The sequence below is a fragment of the Chiloscyllium plagiosum genome, chromosome 12, assembly GCF_004010195.1.
Source record: "Chiloscyllium plagiosum isolate BGI_BamShark_2017 chromosome 12, ASM401019v2, whole genome shotgun sequence".
Classification (NCBI taxonomy): domain Eukaryota; kingdom Metazoa; phylum Chordata; class Chondrichthyes; order Orectolobiformes; family Hemiscylliidae; genus Chiloscyllium; species Chiloscyllium plagiosum.
Window position 1 is genome coordinate 14,945,896 of NC_057721.1, and position 23,021 is coordinate 14,968,916.

A 23,021-nucleotide genomic window follows, 5' to 3' on the forward strand; every position below is an offset into this window, starting at 1 on the left:
AGTCCTTGCCTTTCCAAATACATGTACATCCTCTCCCTCAGGGTTCCCTCCAACAACTTGCCCACTACCGATGTTAGGCTCACTGGTCTATAGTTCCCTGGCTTGTCCTTATCACCTTTCCTAAATAGTTGCACCACATTAGCCAACCTCCAGTCTTCCGGCACCTCACCTGTGACTATCGATGATACAAATATCTCAGCAAGAGGCCCAGCAATCACTTCTCTAGCTTCCCACAGAGTTCTCGAATACACCTGATCAGGTCCTGGGGATTTATCCACTTTTATGCATTTCAAGATATCCAGCACTTCCTCCTCTGTAATATGGACATTTTGCAAGATGTCACCATCTATTTCCCTTCAGTCTATATCTTCCATATCCTTTTTCCACAGTAAATATTGATGCAAAATACTCATTTAGTATCTCTTCCATTTTCTGTAGGTCCACACAAATGCCGCCTTGAGGGGCCCTATTTTCTCCCTAGTTATCCTTCTGTCTTTAATGTATTTGTAAATCCCTTTGGATTCTCCTTAATTCTATTTGCTAAAGGTATCTCATGTTCCCTTTTTGCCCTCCTGATTTCCCGCTAACGTATACTCCTACTGCCTTTATACTGTTCTAAGGATTCATCCGATCTATCCAGAGAGAGGGAGAGAGACAGAGAGAGACAGAGAGAGACAGAGAGAGACAGAGAGACAGAGAGAGGGAGAGAGAGAGGGAGTGAGAGAGATTGTCGTCCATGCCGACAATCCCTATCTTTGCTACTTTTCTGAGACATTGCACCTTGCAGCACAGGCTGTCATGGCAACCCTGGCTTCAGTGCCTTCATTTCTGATTTCTAACAAGGATCAACTGCAGACCTTGGTGGCAGCCTGTATATCGGGTCCACCTGAAAGTCACTTGTGCCTTTCCATGCCAGAACCCAGCAGTACATTCAGTTATAACAGAGATACAAGCTCAGAGACAGAAACCATCCTGTTCTACTTCCATTGTTGAATTCAGATGCAGGGAATCACTGACTACACCTCCGTAACTATCTGGGCAAACAGTAACTGTCTCGTAAGATCAATCGACAGGAAGGAGTTCCTCTCTGGGAGAAAGTGAGGACTGCAGATGCTGGAGATCAGAGTCTAGATTAGAGTGGTGCTGGAAAAGCACAGCAGGTCAGGCAGCATCCGAGGTGCAGGAAAATCGACGTTTTAGGCAAAAGCCCTCTATGTCAACATTCAATTGGTCTACAACTACAATACAAGTTTCTTCATTATGTGTGGTCACTTTCCCAGGAACTGTCATGACTCTTTCATCCTTTGCCAGCTGGTTGCCACAGATCTTTACTCCAACCCTGAGAGTGCATGGATAGAATGTAAGCGACCACAGGAATCCCTTAGCTGCGTAGCCCACTATGGGAGCCCAATACAAAGCCACAGGGTGATAAAACCAATGGCCACCTACTCAGCAGGGTGACCACTGAGGTGGTCAATGGTCTTCTGAAGATGTAATCTAGTGTCCGAACAATCAAGTAGTACACTCCAATATCCCCTTGCAAGAGTCTCAGACATTGTGGAAGCCAGTTGCACCTTCATTACAGGGTCTTCCTCAGAGATGAGTTTGAAGATAACGAAGACCTGGAAGGAGACAGGACATCCCAGGATGAGAGAGGAGAAGAGGATCGGGAGGTTGAACAGATAACTGCATGATGAGGTGACCTGCTCCTGCCACCCTCATGGAACAATACCTCCTGTTCACTTCCTCACAGTCTCCAGGATTAGACCCAAGTTGGCATGTTCTCCCTGGCCTTGATGCCACACCCAGCTCCGCTGTGACATCTGGGTTCCCTCTGATAAAATGGAAGGCTTGGGCACAAGACAACAAATCTCTCCAGCAGCCTCAGTGATGGCTGCTGTGGGTTATCCAAATGTTTAACACTTACCTCAGTTAACTCTTACGCTCCAGCCCCACCCAAAAAGACTCTAAGTGACAGGAAGCTGTCTTCAGATCCAGTGTGAACTCGAAAAGTATAGTGCTGGAAAAGCACAGCAGGTCAGGCAGCATCCAATGAGCAGGAGAGTTGACATTTTGTGCATAAGCCCTTCATCAGAAATGTTGGGGGGTGGGGTTCAGAGAGATAAATGGGAGAGGAATGGGGATGGGTGGGGTGAAAGGTAGCTGGGAATGCAATAGGTAGATGAAGGTGGGGGTGAAAGTGATAGGTCAGAGGGGAGAATGGAGCTGATAGGTGGGAAGGAAGGTGGGCAGACACTACCCTCCCCCCGATCCATCACCATCACACTTGCATCCACCTATCACCTTCCCAAGTTCCTTCCCCCCATCCTCCTATTTATCTCACAGCTTCCTTCCCCCGCTACCCCCACAACATTCCTGATGAAGGGCTTATGCCCGAAATGTTGACACTCCTGCTCTTCGGATGCTGCCTGACCTGCTGTGCTTTTCCAGCAACACACTTTTGACTCTGACTCTCCAGCATCCGCAGTGCTCACTTTCTCCTTGTGTAGACTTGCCCATGTGAAAGTCTAGAGTTTTCCCCTAAAAGTGGCTTTCTCACTGAAAACAAAAAACAGATCCAGCATCTATTTCCCTGCTCTCTGGTGAAAACTCAGTCTTTGACCAAAACTAACTTGGGTGTTATGGGGAAAGTGATGGTGAATGAGCCTCCATTGGAGAAAGCCCTTGCAGAATGCCATCACATGGATGAGGAGCTGAATGGCCTCCTGGAGTGTGACAAGATTCAGTGTAGATGCAAACTTCAAGAATATAGCAGCAATCTTCCTTTAACCACCTCCCTCACCAGTCTAGACAGTATTATGGATGGTTCTTGTGTATCCCAGTATCATAGCAACCGCTATCAGCTACATATCAAAACAGTAAATGATCAGCAAGCTATTTAGGCTACACTTCAAAGTACAAATTGAAGAACAAACATTTATGTGCATCAAATGCAAGCTACTCAAAGTGAAATCTGTGGTAGTTGAGTCATTTGAGTTAAATACTTTGGTGGATTTAAAACAAAATTGGCCTAAAGACCCAGAACTGAAGCTCTCCAACAAAAGTACAAACTGTGTTCTCTCTTCTCAAGTCGAGATCGGTTTACACTCTGGTGCAGCCACGCAATTTGCTAACACGTCATTGATAAGTCGTCCAACTGCATGGTTACACACTGCATTCACAGGATTACCACAAACCCTGGGACCAAGATGCTGAAACTCAGAGTGGGTTGGGGAATTGCAGAGGATAGGATGTGTGGGAGAACCCAGTAGAAAGCAATGGAGATTCCTCCAATCTTAATGGCAGAAACACATTTAAACCAATACAGTGCTCTACCTACAACAGTTGAGTAGCAGGCTGCAGCAATATCGAGACTACACACAAATAAAGGCAAAATACTGCAGATGCTGGAAATCTGAAACCAACTGGGAAAACACTGGAGAAACTCAGCAGGTCTGGCAGCAGAGAGAAAAACAGTTAAAGTTTCAAGTCTGCTATGACACTACCACTTCATATTGCATTTCCATTCCTGACAACATCATTCGATCAAAAAGGTATTTTTTCTTGAGAGAGACAGAGAGAGTGTCCAGCTCAAAACAACAGGTTAATTTCAGGGTGCAGTCAAGGATACAACAGATTCGGTGAGGGACTCCGATCATTTCAGGAGCACTCCCATTTAGTCTCGGTCAGGCGCGAAGAGTAGAAACCAGGGCCCAGATTTTTTGTGGCAATGTTATCAGGGAATAGCATTTCCACAAAGCATTCCTATTTCACCACAGCAATATAGTCATGGTTTAAACAGAGCCTAAAGATTGAGTGTAGGATTATAGGAACCGATGGACAATAGGAGCCAATGGAAGATAGAACAAAACTAACTTTTACTCTCTGCTGCCAGACCTGCTGAGTTTCTCCAGTGTTTTCCCTGTTGGTTTCAGATTTCCAGCATCTGCAGTATTTTGCCTTTATTTGTGTGTAATCTCGATGTTGCTGCAGCCTGCTACTCAACTATTGTAGGTACTGCACTGTATTGGTTTAAATGTGTTTCTGCCATTGAGATTTGGAAGAATCTCCATTGCTTGTTACTCCCATACATCCCAACCTCTGCAATTCCCCATCCCACTCTGATTGTAAGCGTCATGGTCCCAGAGTTTGTAGTGACCCTGTGAAGTCAGTGCGAGGTTGGACTTATCAATGATGTGTTAGCAAATTGCGTGGCTGCACAAAAGCTCTAGAGTTAGGCTTGCTGTCTACATGGTGTGGGATCCCAGCAAGGATCTTATGGGCTCTACTAAGATTCGCAGCAGCAACCATGTAAATGGAGGTGGACACCGAACGAGTGAATACGGTGCCTGCCAAACATTCTGGTCATCAAAATAATGAGGATAGCAAAATCATAGTAGCTGTAGGGAAAGAACACCAGCTTCTGGTCAGGTTACAAGGCCCTGACCAATGTAAAGTAACTACGACATGGGGTTTGTGCAGGGAAGGTGGTCATAAGATGAACTGTCATCACTGCTGATCGTGTTGTACAAGCTATCCAGCAAATTTCCTGCTACCATCATCTTCCCTGGTAGGGATCTAACGGGACCGTGTGATCTAGAGTACTTGAGGTAAACCACTTGATAGTCTAATGAGAAGACACTCTAGTCTTAAATAAAGTGGAGTTTACTGCAGGTCAGCAACTAGGTACGAGTTACACTGATGTGGCAGACATTGTTGCAGAGACTATATGGAGGACCGAGATGGTGGGTCGTACTCCTTCACAATTCCGAGTTGCTCCCCCACCAAGCCTATATGACATTTTCACAGTGGATTATTTAAAGCATTCTTCAGCATTAACCCTTTCAGACCTTTATACCCACATAAAGTAAAAGGTGTTTGTTGACTATCCAGGGCATCAAAGAAGAGAGCAATGCACCACACTTATTTGGATGTGCAAGTGAAGACCAATGTTGTAAACAGTGCTCCACAGAGTGCAAATCGGTCCAGAACAAGATAGTAAATCTTCGAGCACATGCCAGCTTTAAAAAGTGCCATGTACCAAGTGGCACACTCACACAAGCTGTTTCACATTTACTGCAGATGCTGTTGTGTCTCACTTTTATATTGACCGTCTCGGCTCCAACATGGCATACATTCAATCAGCCGCTTGCACAAGATTTTCATGCAGCACTTCACTGATGCAAATAGACTTCAATTTTTGACACATAGGATGGTCTGCAAATTCAGCAAAGATTTGATTCTACATGCTTTCCCTCTGCTTTTGTCAAGTCGATCTTTTTTCAGATAAAAACACCACAGCTATTGAGAAAAAGTGGCAATTAAGAGTCAACCTAGAGAGGTCATTCATGATCTAAAAAGAGTTAGCATACCCAGGGGGTCAATCTACCTACTGCTGTCCCTATATTTTTTTAATTTAATTACAACAGCGTAAAGGATACTTCTCTGCTGATGGGACAAAATACTCAGTGCAGATGCAAAATGAAGTGAGCGCCACGATCAGTTTTAACTTTCAATGGAGGACTTAGGTACAAGAAAAGCCTGGGTTTCCACCCAAAGTTAGGGTTAGTAACATCTTCTTGCTGGGATGCATTTCTAATTTGAAGGGGGCAAAAGTGGGTAGGACACCATCATACACCCTGCCTGAGTCTCAGCTCCACAGCATAACTAATTCCCTGCTGAGACCAGCTATAGCTCACTGGTGCCTTTTCCTCTTCTTATGGAGCCCACACAAAGGCAGGCTGAAAGGCCACAACCATCTAGCACAGATTTTTCCTGTTGAGACTTCCAGTCCATTATTTATTGCAGTAAAGAAAAAGGCACATTGCTAAATGAGTTAGGCAGGAATAAGAGTTAAAATTTGACAAACATTTTATTTCCTTGGAATTCCATATCAGCATCAACCCTCCATTCCAATTTTTTATTTACAGATGAATAAATCACCCAAAAGTCATCAAAAGTACAGGGGCAGCACAGAAGCTCAGTGGTTAGCACTGCTGCCTCACAGCATCAGGGACATTGGTTCGATTCCACCCTCAGTCGACTGTGTGGAGTTTGTACATTGTCCCCGTGTCTGTATGTGTCACCTCTGGGTGCTCCAGTTTCCTCCCACAGTCCAGGTTCAGAGGATTGGCAATGGTTAATTGCCCACAGTGTCCAGGGATGTGCAGGATTAGCCATGGGAAATGCAGGGTTACTGGGATGGGGTGGAGTTCTTCGGAGAGTTGGTGTAAACTCAATAGGCTAAGTGGCCTGCTTCTAAACTGCAGGGATTCGATGGTCACTTTCTGCTATCTTTTCTCACACAGAATGAAAACTTTCAGACTGAAGAGCAAAGCTACCTTGATGTATATGAGAGTTTAAACCATTTGGAAAATGATACAAACGTTTTCAAGTGTCATAGCTGGAGATGCAAATGTCTCATTTGCTCAGGAAATGCAAAACTGAGCAAAAGTAACTTTAGAGAGAGAGGTTCCCTCATAGCCCTAGGAAATGGTTGTGACCTTGAGAAAGGGAGACTGTGCCTTTGGAAAAGAAGGCAGCAGAAACATTGAGAGGCAGAAATGCAGGCAGTTCTGAAAACTTAGGAGATAATTTCACCACTATGGAAAAGCCCTTATAGACAGTAGCTTTCAACAAGGCACACCTAGTCTGAGAGTGGAACCTGTTCCAAATGACATTTGAAATGATAGAAAAACAGTAAACACACATAAAACACAAAGACCCCAGTTGTGTAGTTGAGCAACTGCAGTCAACAAATGAAACAAGGAACAACATGAAGCTAAAAGGAAAAGCTTGCAGGAGTGAATCAGGAAGAGCAAGTCCAGTGGACTGGGAAATCTGTGAAAAGCAGTCACAAAGAAAATAATTAAGAATTCTAATAAGGATTATGAATAAAAACCCTGTGAAGCTAAACTTCTCAAGAAAATAATGGAGAAAATAGGGCAACCAAAGACATACTCAGGCAAGAATATATTAGATTATAAAAAAATGACAGACTTATTAATTGAATATTGTGCCTTCTGTCAGTTTACAGAAAGGAAATAACAGGGAACTTAAGTCAAGGGAGGGACTTAGTGGATTTAGTATAGGTTTTACACAACTGCAAAAGGAATTAAAGGCTTATGACAGACAAATGTCTAGGGTCTGATGGTTTTCACCCAAGGCTATTAATTATAGATGTTAGCAATATAGGAACGTGTGTGTTCTGAAGAGTCATATTGGGCTCAAAACATTAACTCTACATCTCTCTCCAAAGATGCTGCCTAACCTGACAGGTTTTCCAGTATTTTCTGGTCTTCCTTCAGACTTCCAATATCCACAAGCATTTTACTTTTTATGACAATATATAAATTGGAAACAAGAGCACGTCATAAGGCCTCCCCAGCCTGTTCAAGAAGAGCATAGCTTATGTTTTACATCAAATCATTTTGCCACTAAACTCAATCCCCAAATCCCTTGATTTGCTTTGTTTCCAAATATCTATTGATTTTACTCCTGAATATGCAATTGAGTACTCTCTCTTGTAGACAATTCCAAGGATTCATAACATTGAGTGAAGAAATTTCACCTCATCTCATTTCTCAGTGACCAACCTTTTATACATTGTGTAGAATCTACAACCAAGGTGAAATGGTCTCTCAGCATCAAGCCTGTCAACTCCTCTAAAAGTATTATATTTTTCACTGAGAACACTTTTCATTCTGCTAAACTCTGAACATATACATAGCATATGCAATGTCTCCACACAGGACTGCCCTGAGAGAACCTTTATTACACCCTCTTGGAGTTATCCTTCCTTGGTTAAGGTGACCCAGTCAAGTTGGGATTTCACCAATGCACTGTATAATTGTCATAAGACTTCCTTACTTTATCCTAAAACTCCTTTGGAATAAAGACATGCGCATAATTTGCCAAATTGTTTGCTGTATCTGCAAGATAGAATCCTGTGATTCAGGAACAAGGACACCCATTCTATCTAAATTGAAGTATTATGCATTATCATATCAATACCTGATGCCTGATCTAAGCAAGGCAATTTCCCATTGAGCCCATAGCAGAAAATATATCCTATTGTACATAGCTTTCCACTTGGCATTTGAGCTTCCGTACAAGAAATAATTATGGCTGAAAACAGAAACATGCTGCCAAAACATTTTGTCTTGCACTCATTAGAACAAACTCAAATGTCAAATTTAAAATGATCAGAATATTTTAGGATACAAAATGTAGGATGCTGATTGATTGACTGACTGAAGCACTGTAATGAAAAAGCAAAGAGGAACATATACCCAAGCATCCTGGTCATTCAAAAAAGGGACCTGGCCTGAACATATTTTTTTGTTGCAGAGAAGAGCCCTGTACATAAAATGTGATTCCAAGATTGGAAAGCACCTGCTTAACAAACCTGAGTGCAACTGTCAGTTGAACTCAACATGGTCACTTGTACTTGCTAGAAGCAACATTCATTCTCACATAGAAAAACTGGAATACTTTCTTTATGGTGAGAACATCAGTTTGAAGAAGGAAAGTGTTTCAGGTGTCTATGTACACATTATTAAATGTGAGTTAGCAGGTCAAAGTAACAATTGAAAAGGCACATTGACTTTCATCTCAAGGTCACTGCCAGTACAAAGGTAAGGTAGCAATGTTTCAATCATACATTGTCTTAATCAAACTTCATCTGCAAACGCCTTGGCATCTCAGTAAAGTTGTGAGCTTGGTGGTCATGCAACCTACAATCACCAGAATTAATATTGGCTCTTAAAGAATTAAAATATGAGAACACACTGCTTAAACTTAGCATAGATTCCTTTAGTTTTAGAAGGTTGATGGGCAGCACAATTGTCATATTTAAAATCATAGAGGTTCATATTGAGAATCCAATTTTCCAATGGGGAGCAAAGAATCGTCGGATGCAATGTTCAGCTCTATAGCACCTGTACCCTCACTGCCACAAGTACAGTTTTGGTCTCAGAATGGTGCACACACCACACACATATGCTTCTGGTGTGGCGGGGCCATTAGTGTGATTTTGGTGTGTGTGGTAGAAGTATGCAGGTCACGGTGTCAATGAACATTTGATGCTGACTTGAACGCTCCTACCAATTCCCTCGCTTAATTTAGCATAGCCGAACATGAATTCTGCGACAGGAAAGGTCTGTCACCAATTATATTTAAAAGGTATTATCAGTTATGGATTGATTTCACCAGTTTTGTCTGATTTTTAAAAAAATATTCAGTCAAGATATGTAGTTATCACTGGCCAGGCCATCATTTATTGCCCATCCTTAATAGGCTAGGGGTAGTTAAGAGCTTATGCCTGAAACGTCAACTCTCCTGCTCCCTGGTTGCTGCCTGACCAGCTGTGCTTTTCCAGCACCACACTCTACGAATAGAGGGAGTTAAGAGTAAATCATATTGCAGTTGGTCTGCACTCACCTGTAGGCCAGAACAGGTAAGGAGGGCATTTATTTTCTCTGAAGGACACTACTGAAGCAGATAGGTTTTTCTTGGCTAATTACCAACATGGACTCTTAACTGCAGACATTTTATTGAATTAAAATTTCACAACTAGCATAGCAGGAATTGAATCCAGGACCCCAGAACATTACCTGGACCTCTAGATTAACAATCTAGTGACATTACCACGAGGCCATCACTAGACCATAAAGTGGTGGAAGTTCTGAGAGTTTTCTAGGGCTTTTGCAAATGAAAGTGATAAAGGAATGGTGTAATACATAGTGAAGGCCTTGATTCTAACAGATCTGCTAAGACCACCTATTCCAGAAAACAGTGCAACAATTTCCACCCCTCATGAACTACAAGAAAGGGAGATCCAGCTATCAATGACAGGAGGAGGGAGTGAAGGACACTTGGCAGGATCTTTTATCCACCCAGAGTCTTCACTAACTTGCTCTTACCTCAGACTTTGCAAAGAGCAGAGCATATGTTGCTTCCATTTTTGTAACTGGCTGAAATCTGTCATGTCTTTCGGCAGCTCTGCAACTTCAGAGCTGGGCAAGAATGGCACTGCCAGTGACTGTGTGATGGTCATGAATATCTCGAGATTCTCAGAATAGAATTAATTATCTCAGCAGAGGGTGAGAGCTCCTGAGAATTAGAGACACTTGCAGATATTACCTTCCAGGCGAGAGCTGCTGACTACTTGACAATTTCCCATTTGCTGTCCACTGTTGTATTTGAAAGATGACAGATGTTCTTCAGTTGTTAAGTACATTGTGTTATCTCTCTGGTGAGAGAGAAGTGATAGAGTGTGCTGATGTTCCCTGATGCAGGGCAGCTCCAGCAGCACACTTGCAGGTGCTAGATGTAAATACAGTCAGACTTTAACAGACAGGCAGGAATAGGCCATATGAACCCTCAAATCAGCTTTGCCATTCAAGCCTTGTGCCCATAACCCTAGATTCCCTGATTGTTCAAAATATTGTCAATTGCAACTTTGACTTAATCTAACAAAAGATTCCACTGAATAAGTTTGTGCCCTGCCAGCCCTGAAAGGAATTGATGCGTGTTGTGTTTACTGACACATTTTCTGAAGCTTACCCAAAGTCTTCAAAGTAGAAATAGATCATTTTACAGTGAAAGTAGGAAACAGTTCCACACAGTAGTAGTTCCTATATTCCTATGATCACCGCATTTGCTTCTAACCTTCTCTAACAGCATGTAAAAGAATACTCACAGAACATCAGAGCAAAAGGTAGAGGCCGACCACACTCACGTGCGATCTTCTCTGACAAAGTTACAGAAATAGCTTCCAAGGTGATTACATAGTGATTACCTCTCTATTCCTGATGAAGGGCTTTTGCCCGAAACGTCAATTTTCCTGCTCCTCGGATGCTGCCTGAACTGCTGTGCTTTTCCAGCACCACTCTAATCCAGCATTAGGTAGTGGAACACAGGCTGATCCCCCACTTTCTCTCCCGCACCCCCCCCCCCCCCCCCCCCCCTAAAGCTAAGTGACATGCCTGCTGTTAACCAGAGTAGAATTAATTATCTCAGCAAAGGGTGAGAGCTCCTGAGAATTAGAGACACTTGCAGATATAACCTAGTTATATCTGTTCCTTGTTTTGTAAGAAACTACTTATTTGTGGATGATTTGCGGTTCCGTTATAATCGTCCACAATGTTACATCCAGATGAACAAGCCAAAGACAACAATTGGTTAAGTATTAAATTAATAAGAACACTTAAAATGGGAACTCAACTACATTTTGTGAAACTACTATTGAACTGTTATTGGACTGTTTTAAACACTGCCATATCAATTATAATTAAAACTACTTAACTATGTATTCCAAAAATAATAATGCGATGCATAGCCATATGAACTAAGATGATTTCAGGTCCTGCTAATAATGCCTCCTACATTTCATAGCAATCAGAACTGGGTACAAAAGTCACAACTGAACCAGAACACTATGCTTCTGGATTGTTACTCTGTGTTGGTTGGAAACATCAAGTACTGTGCCTTAGCCCTCTTCCAATTTCATCTTACGCTATTTTGACACCATTCTTGTGTTACATTTTATTGCTTCTTCTGGGCAAAAGTTCATACCTGGTAAAAACAATGACTGCAGATGCTGGAAACCAGATTCTGGATTAGTGGTGCTGGAAGAGCACAGCAGTTCAGGCAGCATCCAAGGAACTTCAAAATCGATGTTTTGGGCAAAAGCCATTCATCAGGAATAAAGTTCATACCTGCCAATGCTAAAGTTATCTGCAATTTCTTCACTTACAACACTCTTTTTCAAATTATAGAAGGACCCCTCACCAACTTGTATAGATGCACCATATAAAGTATTTTATCCAGGTGCATAACAGCCTGGTATGGCAACTGCTCGGCCCAGGACCATAAGTAACTATAGAATGTTGTGTGCACAGTCCAGACTATCCTGGAAGCCAGCCTCCCATGCATGGACTCCATTTATATTTCCCGTTGCTGTGGAAAGATGCCAACATCAAAAACCACTCCGACCCCAGTAATGCTCTCTTCCATCGGTCAGAAGATACAGAAGCTTGAACATATGCACCAACACGTTCAAGTACCGCTTCTTCCCAGCCATTATTAGATTGCTGAATAGACCTCCCTAACTTGAAATAATGTTGATCTTGCTAATATTGCTCTTGTTTTGTGCACCTCCTGTGCAGCCATAATGTTGTATGCCTCGTTTTGTCCTAGCACCCTCTGACCTGTATGTCATTGTTGGCTATGATCTGCCTGTACAGCTCACAAAACAAAGCTTTTCACTGTACTTAGGTACGTGTGACTACAATAAATAAAATCATATGATGTGATCATCATCAGCTAAGCTAGCACTCATTGTTCATCGCTATCAGTCCTTGGGAAGTTGGTGCTAAGCCACCTTCTCAAATCAATGAAATCCATCACATATTAGGAAGGGATTTCTAAGATTTTGACCCAATGTCAGTGAAGGAACACCATTAACTTTTCAAGTCAGGGTGATGCATGACTTAAGAGGGGAACTTGCAGGCAGTGGTGCCTGCTCCTTCTAGGTGGCTGAGGTCATGGTTTTGGAAAGTGCTGTTACAGGAGCCTCAGGTGATTTGATGTAGTACATTTTGTTGCAGAAGGAAGGAGTGAATTTTTCAGGTGAGGATAAGATGCTGATCAAATGGTCGTGGGTAACATTGAGCTTTTTGGAACATTGGAGCTGCACTCATCCAAGCAAGTGTAGAATATTCCAATCCCTGATGAAGATTGATAGGTTCTGGGGGCTGGGGTCAGGAGGTAAATTACTAGCCACAGAATTCCAACCTCTGACTTCCTCTTATAGCCACAATATTTACACGAATTCGATACAGGTGGTGCAGTTAAGTTTATGGTGAATGATAACCCTTCAGGATGTTGATGATTGGAGAATTCAATGATTGTAATATCTTTGAACGTCAAGGGGACATGGTTAAATTTTCTCAAACTGGAAATGAGCAAATATTACCTGTCACTTCTCATCCCACTTGGTAATTGCTGAGTTGGCTTCAATTCTAATTACATTCCTAATGTGGTACGATTTGGAAATATGCACTTCAGATTATATCTGTATTCGGTACTGTCATGGGCTATTTGCTTTGACAGTGAAACAACAAAAGGAAGGCACAATCAATATGTCCTTGTAATCAAGGAGAGGAGGGTGAGATATTGTGAAATAGGCAGGTAAAAACCAGTATTGAAAGCTAAAAATTGAAAATGCTTTGTACTTAGAAAATTTGATAAAAACTCTTTAATGATGCTCTGCAAAATAAGCTAAGGAGGTGCAAAGCCAGGACATAACATAGATATAAATTTAATAAGCTACCAAAAGCTATGGTGAAACACATAAGCAAATTTAGGAGTGGGAGAATACACAGTGACCTAATTCTCCTGCTTCATATTAGCCACTTCAAACACCGTTAAGCTTATGATAGTAAATCTTTCTATCCAAGACCTTACAAAGTTAAAGCTGCAGAATTTGACTCTGTAGCCCTATATTTCAATGCTAGGAATGCCATTTTTGGTGCAAAGGTAAGTGTGTAATACAAGTATGTACATCCAATTTTGCTCATGCTAGATTACACTTAAACTGGAGTGAGTATGCCAGAGGTATGTTGAGTAAGCAACTTGTGGTGCCAGTAGTGCCCCTGTTGGAACTGGAAATGTCCTGTTCCAGAAAGTTCTCCTGCTCACACTGCAGGAATTTCTCCCCTTGCATGTCCCACACTTTACCTTTTTCCTAGACTACCCCAGGATAATTGAAAATCACCAATTATCAGAATCCTACTTGTCTTGCAGACTCCCATAATCTGATTATAAATGCTTTCTTCTACTTCCTCCCCACTGTTTGTAGATAAATACACAAGTTCATTGCTCCCTCCTTGTTTCTCACTTCCAATCATATAAATCCTAGATCAGGAATTGCATCTAATTCAAGGGCTATGGTATTGTATTTGACCAAGACTGCAACATCTCCTCCCTCGTTAACCATTTTGTTTCTATTAAAAACCTTATAACCCAAAGTGTTAAGTAGCTGGTCCTGTTCTGGCTTCAACCACATTTCCATCAATGCTACTATATCATACCCTCCTCAAGCAATTTCTGCTTCCAGTTCCCCAATTTTGTTCATTGTAATCCAAGCATTTTGATACATGCAATTTAACCATGCCCTTCTCTCTTTCTTGCCCATTCAAAGATTACCATTTCTTTGTTCACTATCAACATTCAAGGCTTCCCTCACTGCCTTTTCCCTGCTCCACATCTTCTCTCTTTTGCCCTCACTAGTACTCCCAAAACTAAGCTCACTGGTCAATTTACTCCACCCTCCCCCCCATCTTAAAATTTTAAATCCATCCCCACTACATTTACTCTCAGCCAGGAGATTAGCTCCATTGCTGTTTAGATGAAGCCTCTCTCTTCTGAACAGCTTTCTCCTTTATGAATTCAACGTTCATTGCTGATTTATTTCTACTAGCTCTGTTTGAGTTGAGAGAAGGGCTGACAGTTGTCTACTGCTATATGAATTTGATAAAGTCTTCAATGGTTCTGCTCGCACCACTTGCTTGTAGCCTTGGGTGCCACAATTTCCATATCCTTTGCACTGTAGCATGACAGAGAGAATAAAGTGAGGCTGCATGGGCGAGGGCAAGGGGATGGGGTTCTCAGCAGGAGGTCATATTCAACTACGTTCTTCAAGCATAGAATCCCTACAGTGTGGAAACAAGCCCTTCAGCCCAACAAGTCCACACTGACCCGCCAAAGAGTAACCCACTCAGACCCATTCCCCTATATTTACCTAATGCCCCCAATTTACACATCCCTGAACACTATGGGCAATTTTGCATGGCCAATTCACCTAGCTTGCACATCTTTGGACTGTGGGAGGAATCCTGAGCACCCAGGGGAAACCCACGCAGACACTGGGAGAATGTGCAAGCTCCACACAGACAGTTGCCCGAGGCTGGAATCGAACCTGGGTCCTTGGCACGGTGAGGCTAGCCACTGAGGCACCATGCCACAGAATTACACTTATTCCAATCTCAACAAGGAACAATGTATGCAGTGCTTCCATTGAATGAATGAGTTACTGACTGGAATTTCCTATCTATTGCGGACAGACTGCAGCCTCAGAGTAATGGATGAGCACAGCACTGCTGGTGGAGATCATCACGAACATCTTAGTACCAGGATCATGAGAGGCTGGACCAGGTGATATATCCAACATTGCAAATATCTCCCCATGTGCAGTTGTTACAACTCTCTGACATAATATGCATTCTCCAAGTGCTTGCATTTTTATGCCTTTGCTTGTTTTTGCAATGGCACCTCAATTTTGGCAGCAGGGCTGGTGAAGATTGGTCACTTTCATGAGCATGATTACAGATAATCTTACAGATTAACTCAGAGCAGATCTTGATCTAGCTAACACTGTTTCAAGTCTGTAGTATTTCAGCTTGGCTGGAAGCAGTCTGGACTGGCAACTTGACAGATATTAGCAAGGGTACTGGTAGAGGAGCAACGCTCGGAGCAAGCATGTTGTCTTCTGTATAGAATACCCTTAGAGTGATGTAGATTAACTTTAACTGGTGGCAGCATCACAAAACTTTGGGTGTTTTACTGCCACATACAATCACTCATCAGCTTGATTAGTGTTGACGTCATACAACTATCTTATATGCCAGCAAGCAGAGATAAGTTTGTGTGCTGTTTAGTTCAGAAATAATAGTTGTGGATTAGTCAAACATTGCATTACTTACAGCCAGATTCCACCTTAATAGCTGAAATGTTTTTAAATCAAAGCATCCATGAAAATAAAGGATAAAGCTACTAATATTTGGGCCAGGGTTTGGCACTGATCTGTTCTAACTCAACGTTTCATATTCAGAGTGAATAGTGATGTTGCTAAGGTGATGAGCCCAGGTATCTTCCAAGCAGCTGACCTGCAGGTAATTTCCAGTCAACGTAACGGTTATCTGTTCAGTGCTCTGTTGCAGGTCAGATGTGAATTAGGTCACTTTCAACATAGACAGGATGAATGGTTATAAAGAAACAATATGCAGATTTTGGAGAGAAAAACAGAAGTATGCAAAAGTTTTGTTCGAAATCTGAGTATTAACAACATCCTATTTAACTTCTTGTGACTGACAAATACATATCATGACTCCCGGCACCCACTGCCATCAAATCATTTTCTGGTATCAATCTGCTGATACTTCACTGTACTCTGAATAGGGAGGCAGGAATTTTGTGCTTAACAATTCAACCACTGCACAATAAGACACCCACAGCAAATCATACCATTTGTCCTCTGCATACTTCTGAAACTTCTCTATCTTGACAGACACAGTTCATTCTAAGAGTATTTGAAAAATGTATGGATAGGCTTAATTTTAGGCAAATTTAAAGCAAAATTAACAAAACATCAGTCTAGATTCTCACCATCAGCTTCTGGATGATGATTTCAATCAATGGAAGTGCCAACTGGAACCTCTAAACCTCCCTCTTTCAATTCTATTTTCATCAGCTCCAATACCACTGCAAGTTGATTCATATACTACTCGGGTTTGTATACCAGATGAGCTCCTAGGCCACTTCAGACAGCTCAAAGCCCAGACCCAAACACCAATTGTTTGTGAAATAAATTGAGCTTTTTGACTTACAATCACCTCTTAATATGTCACTGGACTAATCTGGAAGAAAAGAGACTCAACTAATTAAGTTCTTGCTGGATGTAAAGTATTTTTGCAAGCTAAAGTATAAATGTTGACATATTTTCTTTGGATCTACCTTTGAACAACCAGTCCACAGAATTCAACATCTGACTGAGATTTTTAACTTTTATAAAATCATATACGTAAAACTATGAATTCGGAGCTGGAGTAGACTATTTTCCCTCTTGACGCTTCTGTCACTTGATAAGATCTTACCTCGATAAGTAGTATGTCGACTGTGATATGTATTTTCCAGTCTATCCTTTGTTGATCTGTTGAGTCTTTTGTCATTCCAGAAACTAATTTAGCCTGAAAAATATACCCCCTCAGAGAAACAAATTCTCCTCATCTTCATCTTAAATGGGAGACCCTTTAAAGATGGAGATGTGTAGTAGGAGTTACAAAATCTCAAAGGATGAGCATAAGTTCAATTGCACTTCTTAAAGAAGGAGCTTGAGCAGGTGCAGGAATTCACTAACAAGATAGTTAATACCTGAGAAAAACCCAAGATGGGTATAAACTGGCAGTGAGCACATTCCAAGTTTCCCTGAACCTCTGCAGTCCACAGTGCAAGAGATGGTCAGAAAGGGTGAGATCTAACCATGGGAGACCGAAAAGCCTTCCAGCCAAACTCCGAGAAGGCAACTGGACCAGGTAACCATGCAACGAGCAGGGTAGCATCAAGGACATGGATATAGTGCTACAAGAGAATTAATGATCTCACTAATATTGCATGCTATTCAATGCTCTGTAATCACATTGCAAATCTACCAAAAATCTCCACCAACCACATCAGATTCACAGCCTTGTCTAAGCTCCTCCCCTCACATGGCAATGCTCCTGCAACACACCAGTGTGTTTATCCTTCCAGCTAATCATCCGTAACAGCCACATCTCCAACAGATTGTGCCACATGCACTAGCGCACAAATCTCACTTGCACATGTGAGATGACCTCAGGAAGATGAGGTGCTGTGATGTGGGGATACACATGGCCATGATCAGCGGTGGGACCAGATGGATTCAAAGTGTTGCTTTGTTCATATCAAGTTCACCTTCTCACAACTCACTTCCCCCTCATCCCTTAACCTCAGATATTCAAGTACAAACTGGCACCTCATCTTTCCCCCCTTTTCCTTGACTGCAGCTCTATCCTCTTGCCCTTCTCTTTTCAGATGCCCAAAGGTGGTGCTGCAGGTGTGCAAAGTGCAGCGGACACATGGTGCTAAGGATGAACCTTAGTCACTCACTCTCAGTATCACAGCCTCACACACACTGGACAGAGTAGCACAGAGATACTTGGTGAGTTCCCGGGATTAAGCGGCACACCAAGGAACATGGAGTGAGCATCAGAACACAAGGAACAGGAGAAGGAATAGGCCATAGCGCTCTCTGAGTCTGCTTTATCTTTCAACACAATCAGAGCAGCACTCATTGCGGCCTTAACTCTACATGTTCCCCACAACCATTAACTCCCATTGTTTGAAAATCTCTCTGTCAGTCTTCAACATATTGTACCAGAGTTAACTATTGGCCAGATACTTCCATTACTGCCCCAATCCCCCTTGCTGAGGGATCTTTTTCCAAGCAGGGTTTTGGTTTAACACCCCATCTTCAGCAGGACACTGGAGGGGCACGCTGCACTCCCTCAGCACTGCATAGGTGGGATTTTGAATTCAAGCGTCTGGAAGGGAGACTTGAACGAACAATCTCAAGTGCAAACATTCCGGTGGGTTTCTGGAAGTGAAAAGGTTTAGCAATAATTGCATGTTTGTTTAAGAAAAGTTATGCACCAATTGATTTTCAAGTAAAAAGCGTCGTTTTTCTTAACAAAAAAAGTTGTGCAGTTGCTTGGAAGGCTAAGAATGATGAACAAATGTCACTTTTATCAAGATAATGCAATCACCTTCACCCCCACACAGACCTGCATTGTAAAAAGAGTCAAGCACTGGGGTCTCCCCGAAGTCCAGTTTGCCGAAAGGGAGTTTCAGCAGCTCGGTCTCCCGGCTCCTGCACGCTGTAGCCAGGCACTGCAGCGCTCCCCACCCGGGACTGTTCGGTTTGGCGGTCTCATTGAGTACACAGACAGCCCTCGGGCACCGCCGTGACCGGGGCACCGCCGAGCTGAGCGAGCATTCCTCCGAGCCGCTGCCAGCCCCCTGCTGCTGCCGCTTGCTGCCTGCTCCCTGCTGCTCCCGGTAGGACACTGAGCCCTGGCCCAGCTCAGCACACAGAGACCGGGACGAGCAGCTCTTCCTCATCCTCTTCCCTTCCACAACTTCTTGTTGCAGCACTCGGACGCTGGCTTGTCCCAGGACTGAACAGCAGAATAAAGTTGAGTGGGGGGGATTCACCTCTCCGAAGTCACCCAGTCACATCTGCCTGTTCAAGCTGCAGAACTCTGTGTATGTCCCGAGAAGCATTAAGTACAGAGGCTAGCTCAGCTGTCAGTCCCCTTCAGGGAATAGGTTGGGTTCAGTACATCCTATCACTAGGAGAAACACCATTTAACAGAGGAGGTGCGGTTGGGGAATTAAATAGCCAAATATGCAAACTTTAAAACAACAGGTTAGTAATTGCTTCTAGGTCGACCTCTTAGCTGTTATAGAGTCATTGAGATGTACAGCACGGAAACATCTCTATGTAAACAAAAGTGTTGCAAAATATCTGGAGAGGAAAAGGCTAAAGTGTTTGAAAAATGACTGTCACTGCAGCTACTCGCGTGGACTGCAATCTCACTTCATCCAGGGATTCTCTAGGTCGCCTGCAAGCTTAAAGATGACAAACACGGCAGAGAGCAATCCTGCCAGTCAATGCCCCAGACTGAAGACCTCACCCCAAATCCAAACCCACAGGATGGAACCAGTGATGCCAATGAAATCCCAATCTCTTCAGTGCCATTATACAATGGTTAAGGGTCTTAGGAAGCCTACAAAAAGACATGAGCCGCATTAGTCACTCCCGCCACCACTGAAACTTGTTTATAATGGGTACATTTTCCAAAAGAACAGGAAATGTCTCCATACAAGTGCTTGACATAGGATGGAGTCAGCTGCTATGTGTACAGATAACTGTGCCCATCTATAATTTAAATGAGTGGCCACATGGGTAAGAATCCCAATAAATAACTTATTTATGGAGCACCTTTGACATCATAAAACATCTTGAAACACATCATAGGGTCATTGTAAAAGCAAAGTATGAACACCTCTTTATGTCAGATAACCAAAAGCTTGGTCAACAAAAGAAGGAAAGTGAGCTGGAGACAGGAAATATAGGGATGGAGCTCCAGAGCTTGGGGTTTAATCAACTAAAAGCATGACCACCCATAATGAGTTCATTTTAATTTGCAGCCTGTGGGTCTCCAAAGTCAAGACAAACACAAAATCCAAAGGGCTGTAGCTTTGAAGAAGATTAAAGAGGTGTGGATAGTCATTGATGAAATGGGAAGTGAATTTTAAATTAATACGGTGCTAGACTGAGAGCCAATGTATGTCAGTGAGCACAGAGTGATAGGAGATCAAGACTTCCTGTGAGTTAAGAGATTGACAGAAGAGTTTTGGAGGGTTGATTGCTGGAGATCAGCTGGGAGTGCAATGGAATAAATATATCCAGAGGTAATGTAATAACCGGTGAGGGTCTCAATGCAGATGAACCGAGACAGAGACAAAGTTGAAATCTGTTACAGGAGCCAAAAAAGCAGAGCATAGATTAAGAAAGCAAAAGTCGAGCCTTCATTCTGACTTTTCTTGTGGAAGATTTAAACCCTTTTCAAGGCACGAGTATTACAGCTAATGTTTGAATTTTACAGTAAAGAAGGAACATATTTTTTCTCATGTTCTTAAGACATTCCAAAATGCTTCTCAATCAATAAATGATGTTTTGAAACAACTATTTTTGTTACCTTGGCAAATGTGGCAGCCAGTTTGTGTGCACTGAGACCTCATAAAAAGCAAATGAATCAACGGTGACCACCAACTGGAATGTTAAATGGCATAAAAAGAGAAATGGGAGTGTTGATTCAGAGAGGTTGTTGTAGCTTGCCACAACAGTTAGCCTGCACCACCATCTGGTACAATAAAACTGGAACAATACAACTGAATTGCCAGAGTTATAGAGAACAGCTACTTGAATGTTTTTGGATCTAAAGCATACAACATTAAAATATAACTGGGACTCTTCCCCATTACTGTGAAGAATAAGAGATATATAAGTGAAGTTGATAAATGTACATGAGCAGACTGGGTTGTTTGACAAAGTAAGTGAACATAATTAAGCTGAAAGGGCAAGGATTCATGTGGATCACTGTTTAAAATTAAGGGATTGGACAAATAAAAGAGAGAGAAAGGGAATTTCTCTTTTCTCACAGGTCACAAATCTTCCTGAAAAGGAACTGGAGGCAGAGTCTTGCGAGTCTCTGGAGGCAGAGAGCAAAAGACGGAAATAGGGGTAGAGGAGAGAAAGGGGTTGAAGGGAGGCAGAAGTGTACAATAGCACAACGTTAACCTTGACATTACCCCACATGGGCATATGAACAAGGAAGAGGAGTAGGCCATCAGTTCTTTGAGGCTGCTCCACCATTCAGTAAGATCTGGCTGATCTGATTTTAACCTGAACTCTACAGTCCTGCATACCCCCGATGACCTTTCATCCCCTTAGTTATCGTGAATCTGTCTACCTGTGCCTTAATAATATTCTTAAAGATTCTGCATCTACTGCCTTTTGAGGAAAGAATCTCTAAAGACTCACAATCCTCTAAAAGAACATATTTTCCTCAACTCTGCCTTAAATACATGACCCCTTGCTTTTAAACAGTGATCGTCTACTTCTAGATTCTTCGACAACAGGAAACATCTTTTCCACATCCACCCAGTCAAGTCCCCTCAGGATCTTACATGATTCAAGTAAGTCACCTCCAACTCTTCTGAGCCACAGAGGATACAGGCCTCACCTGTCTAGCTTTTCCTCTTAAATAAATAAATCTGCTCATTCCAGGTATTAGTTTATTATACCTTCTCTGTGCTATTTCCAAAACTTTATCATCTGTCTGTAAATACAATAACCCAGATGCAATCTCACCAATGCCCTGTATAACTGAATCATAACAATCTTACTCTTGCATTAAATTCCCCCCACAATAAAATGGTACATTCTATTAGATTTCCTAATTGCTGGCTGTACCTGCATACCAACCCTTTGCAAAACATGGATTCAAACACCCAGATCTCTCTGCATCTCAAATCTGCACGATTTGGATAATGCTTTTTTTCTATTCTTTCTGCCAAAACAGACAATTTCACACTTCCCACATAATATTCCCATTTGCCAGATCTTTAACACTCACTTCACCTCACTGTATCCTTTTTACGCTCCTTATATCCTTTTTGCAACTCCCTTTCTGATCTATCTTTATGTCGTCGCTAAATTTCTCTAGCATACCTTTGATCCTTTCATGCAAATCTTTGCTATAAGCTGGACAGTGTTGAAGCCCCAGCACCAACCTTGCTAACACACCTCTCATGATATGATGTCAACCCAAAGACAACCCATTTATTCCTACTCCCTGCTTCTTATTGGCCAGCCAATCTTCTCTTCATGACAATAAATTACCCCCAACACCATGAGCTTTGATTTTCCACCACAATCTCTGATGTAGCACCTTATCAATTGACTTCTAGAAGTCTTTTATTTTTAACTGTTTTATTTTTGGCTGCCTCAACCTTTCCCTCCTTATTACTCTTTTTTTACTTACTATGTTTTTCTTATATTGTGTCCAATCTCCTGACTTTTCACCTATTTGAAAAGGTACGTTATTTTCTTTGAGTTTGTTACCTTCTTTGTTTCTTTTAGTTAAATATGAATGGCAGGTCATCCCTTAGAACTTTCATTTGTTGGACTGTATCCATTCTGCACTAGCTGGAATATCCAAATGTTTGCCATTACATCTCTATTTACTTGTTCCTTAACTTTAATTGCGAGTTCACTTTCAATAGCTCTGCTTTCATGCCCTCATAAGTATCCTTATTTAAATATCAAAACATTTATTTCTTGGCACCTTGTCCTATCATTGGTCAATGCTAGGGGGCCTATATATTACTCCCAACAATGGTTTCCTGCCTTCATCATTCCTTAGCGCTATCCAGATTACTCTTACATACTCGTTTCTTGAATTTAAGTCAGTCCTCTCTGTTGTGCTAATCTTATTTTTAATTAACAGAGACATCCCTTACCCTTAACCAAAACCAAAAGAACTGCAGATGCTGTAAATCAGAAACAAAACCGAAGTTGCTGGAAAAGCTCA

The 23,021-nt window shown here is 42.1% G+C and overlaps 1 protein-coding gene across 2 annotated transcripts in view; it reads right to left on the reverse strand.

The window, feature by feature from the left end:
* map3k15 (mitogen-activated protein kinase kinase kinase 15) overlaps nt 1-22,230 on the reverse strand; it is a 137,445-nt gene extending 115,215 nt beyond the window's left edge. The window contains exons 1-2 of one of the 2 annotated variants that reach the window (XM_043700555.1): nt 22,160-22,230; nt 18,645-19,211 (exon numbers count right to left, since the gene is read on the reverse strand). In XM_043700555.1, the coding sequence (XP_043556490.1) occupies nt 18,645-18,981 (337 nt within the window). In that variant the 5' untranslated portion in view covers nt 18,982-19,211; nt 22,160-22,230. Of the gene's footprint in view, nt 1-18,644; nt 19,362-22,159 lie in introns of those variants that run through there. The other variant, XM_043700556.1, reaches the window with a different exon arrangement.
* Nucleotides 22,231-23,021: the final 791 nt, after the last annotated feature.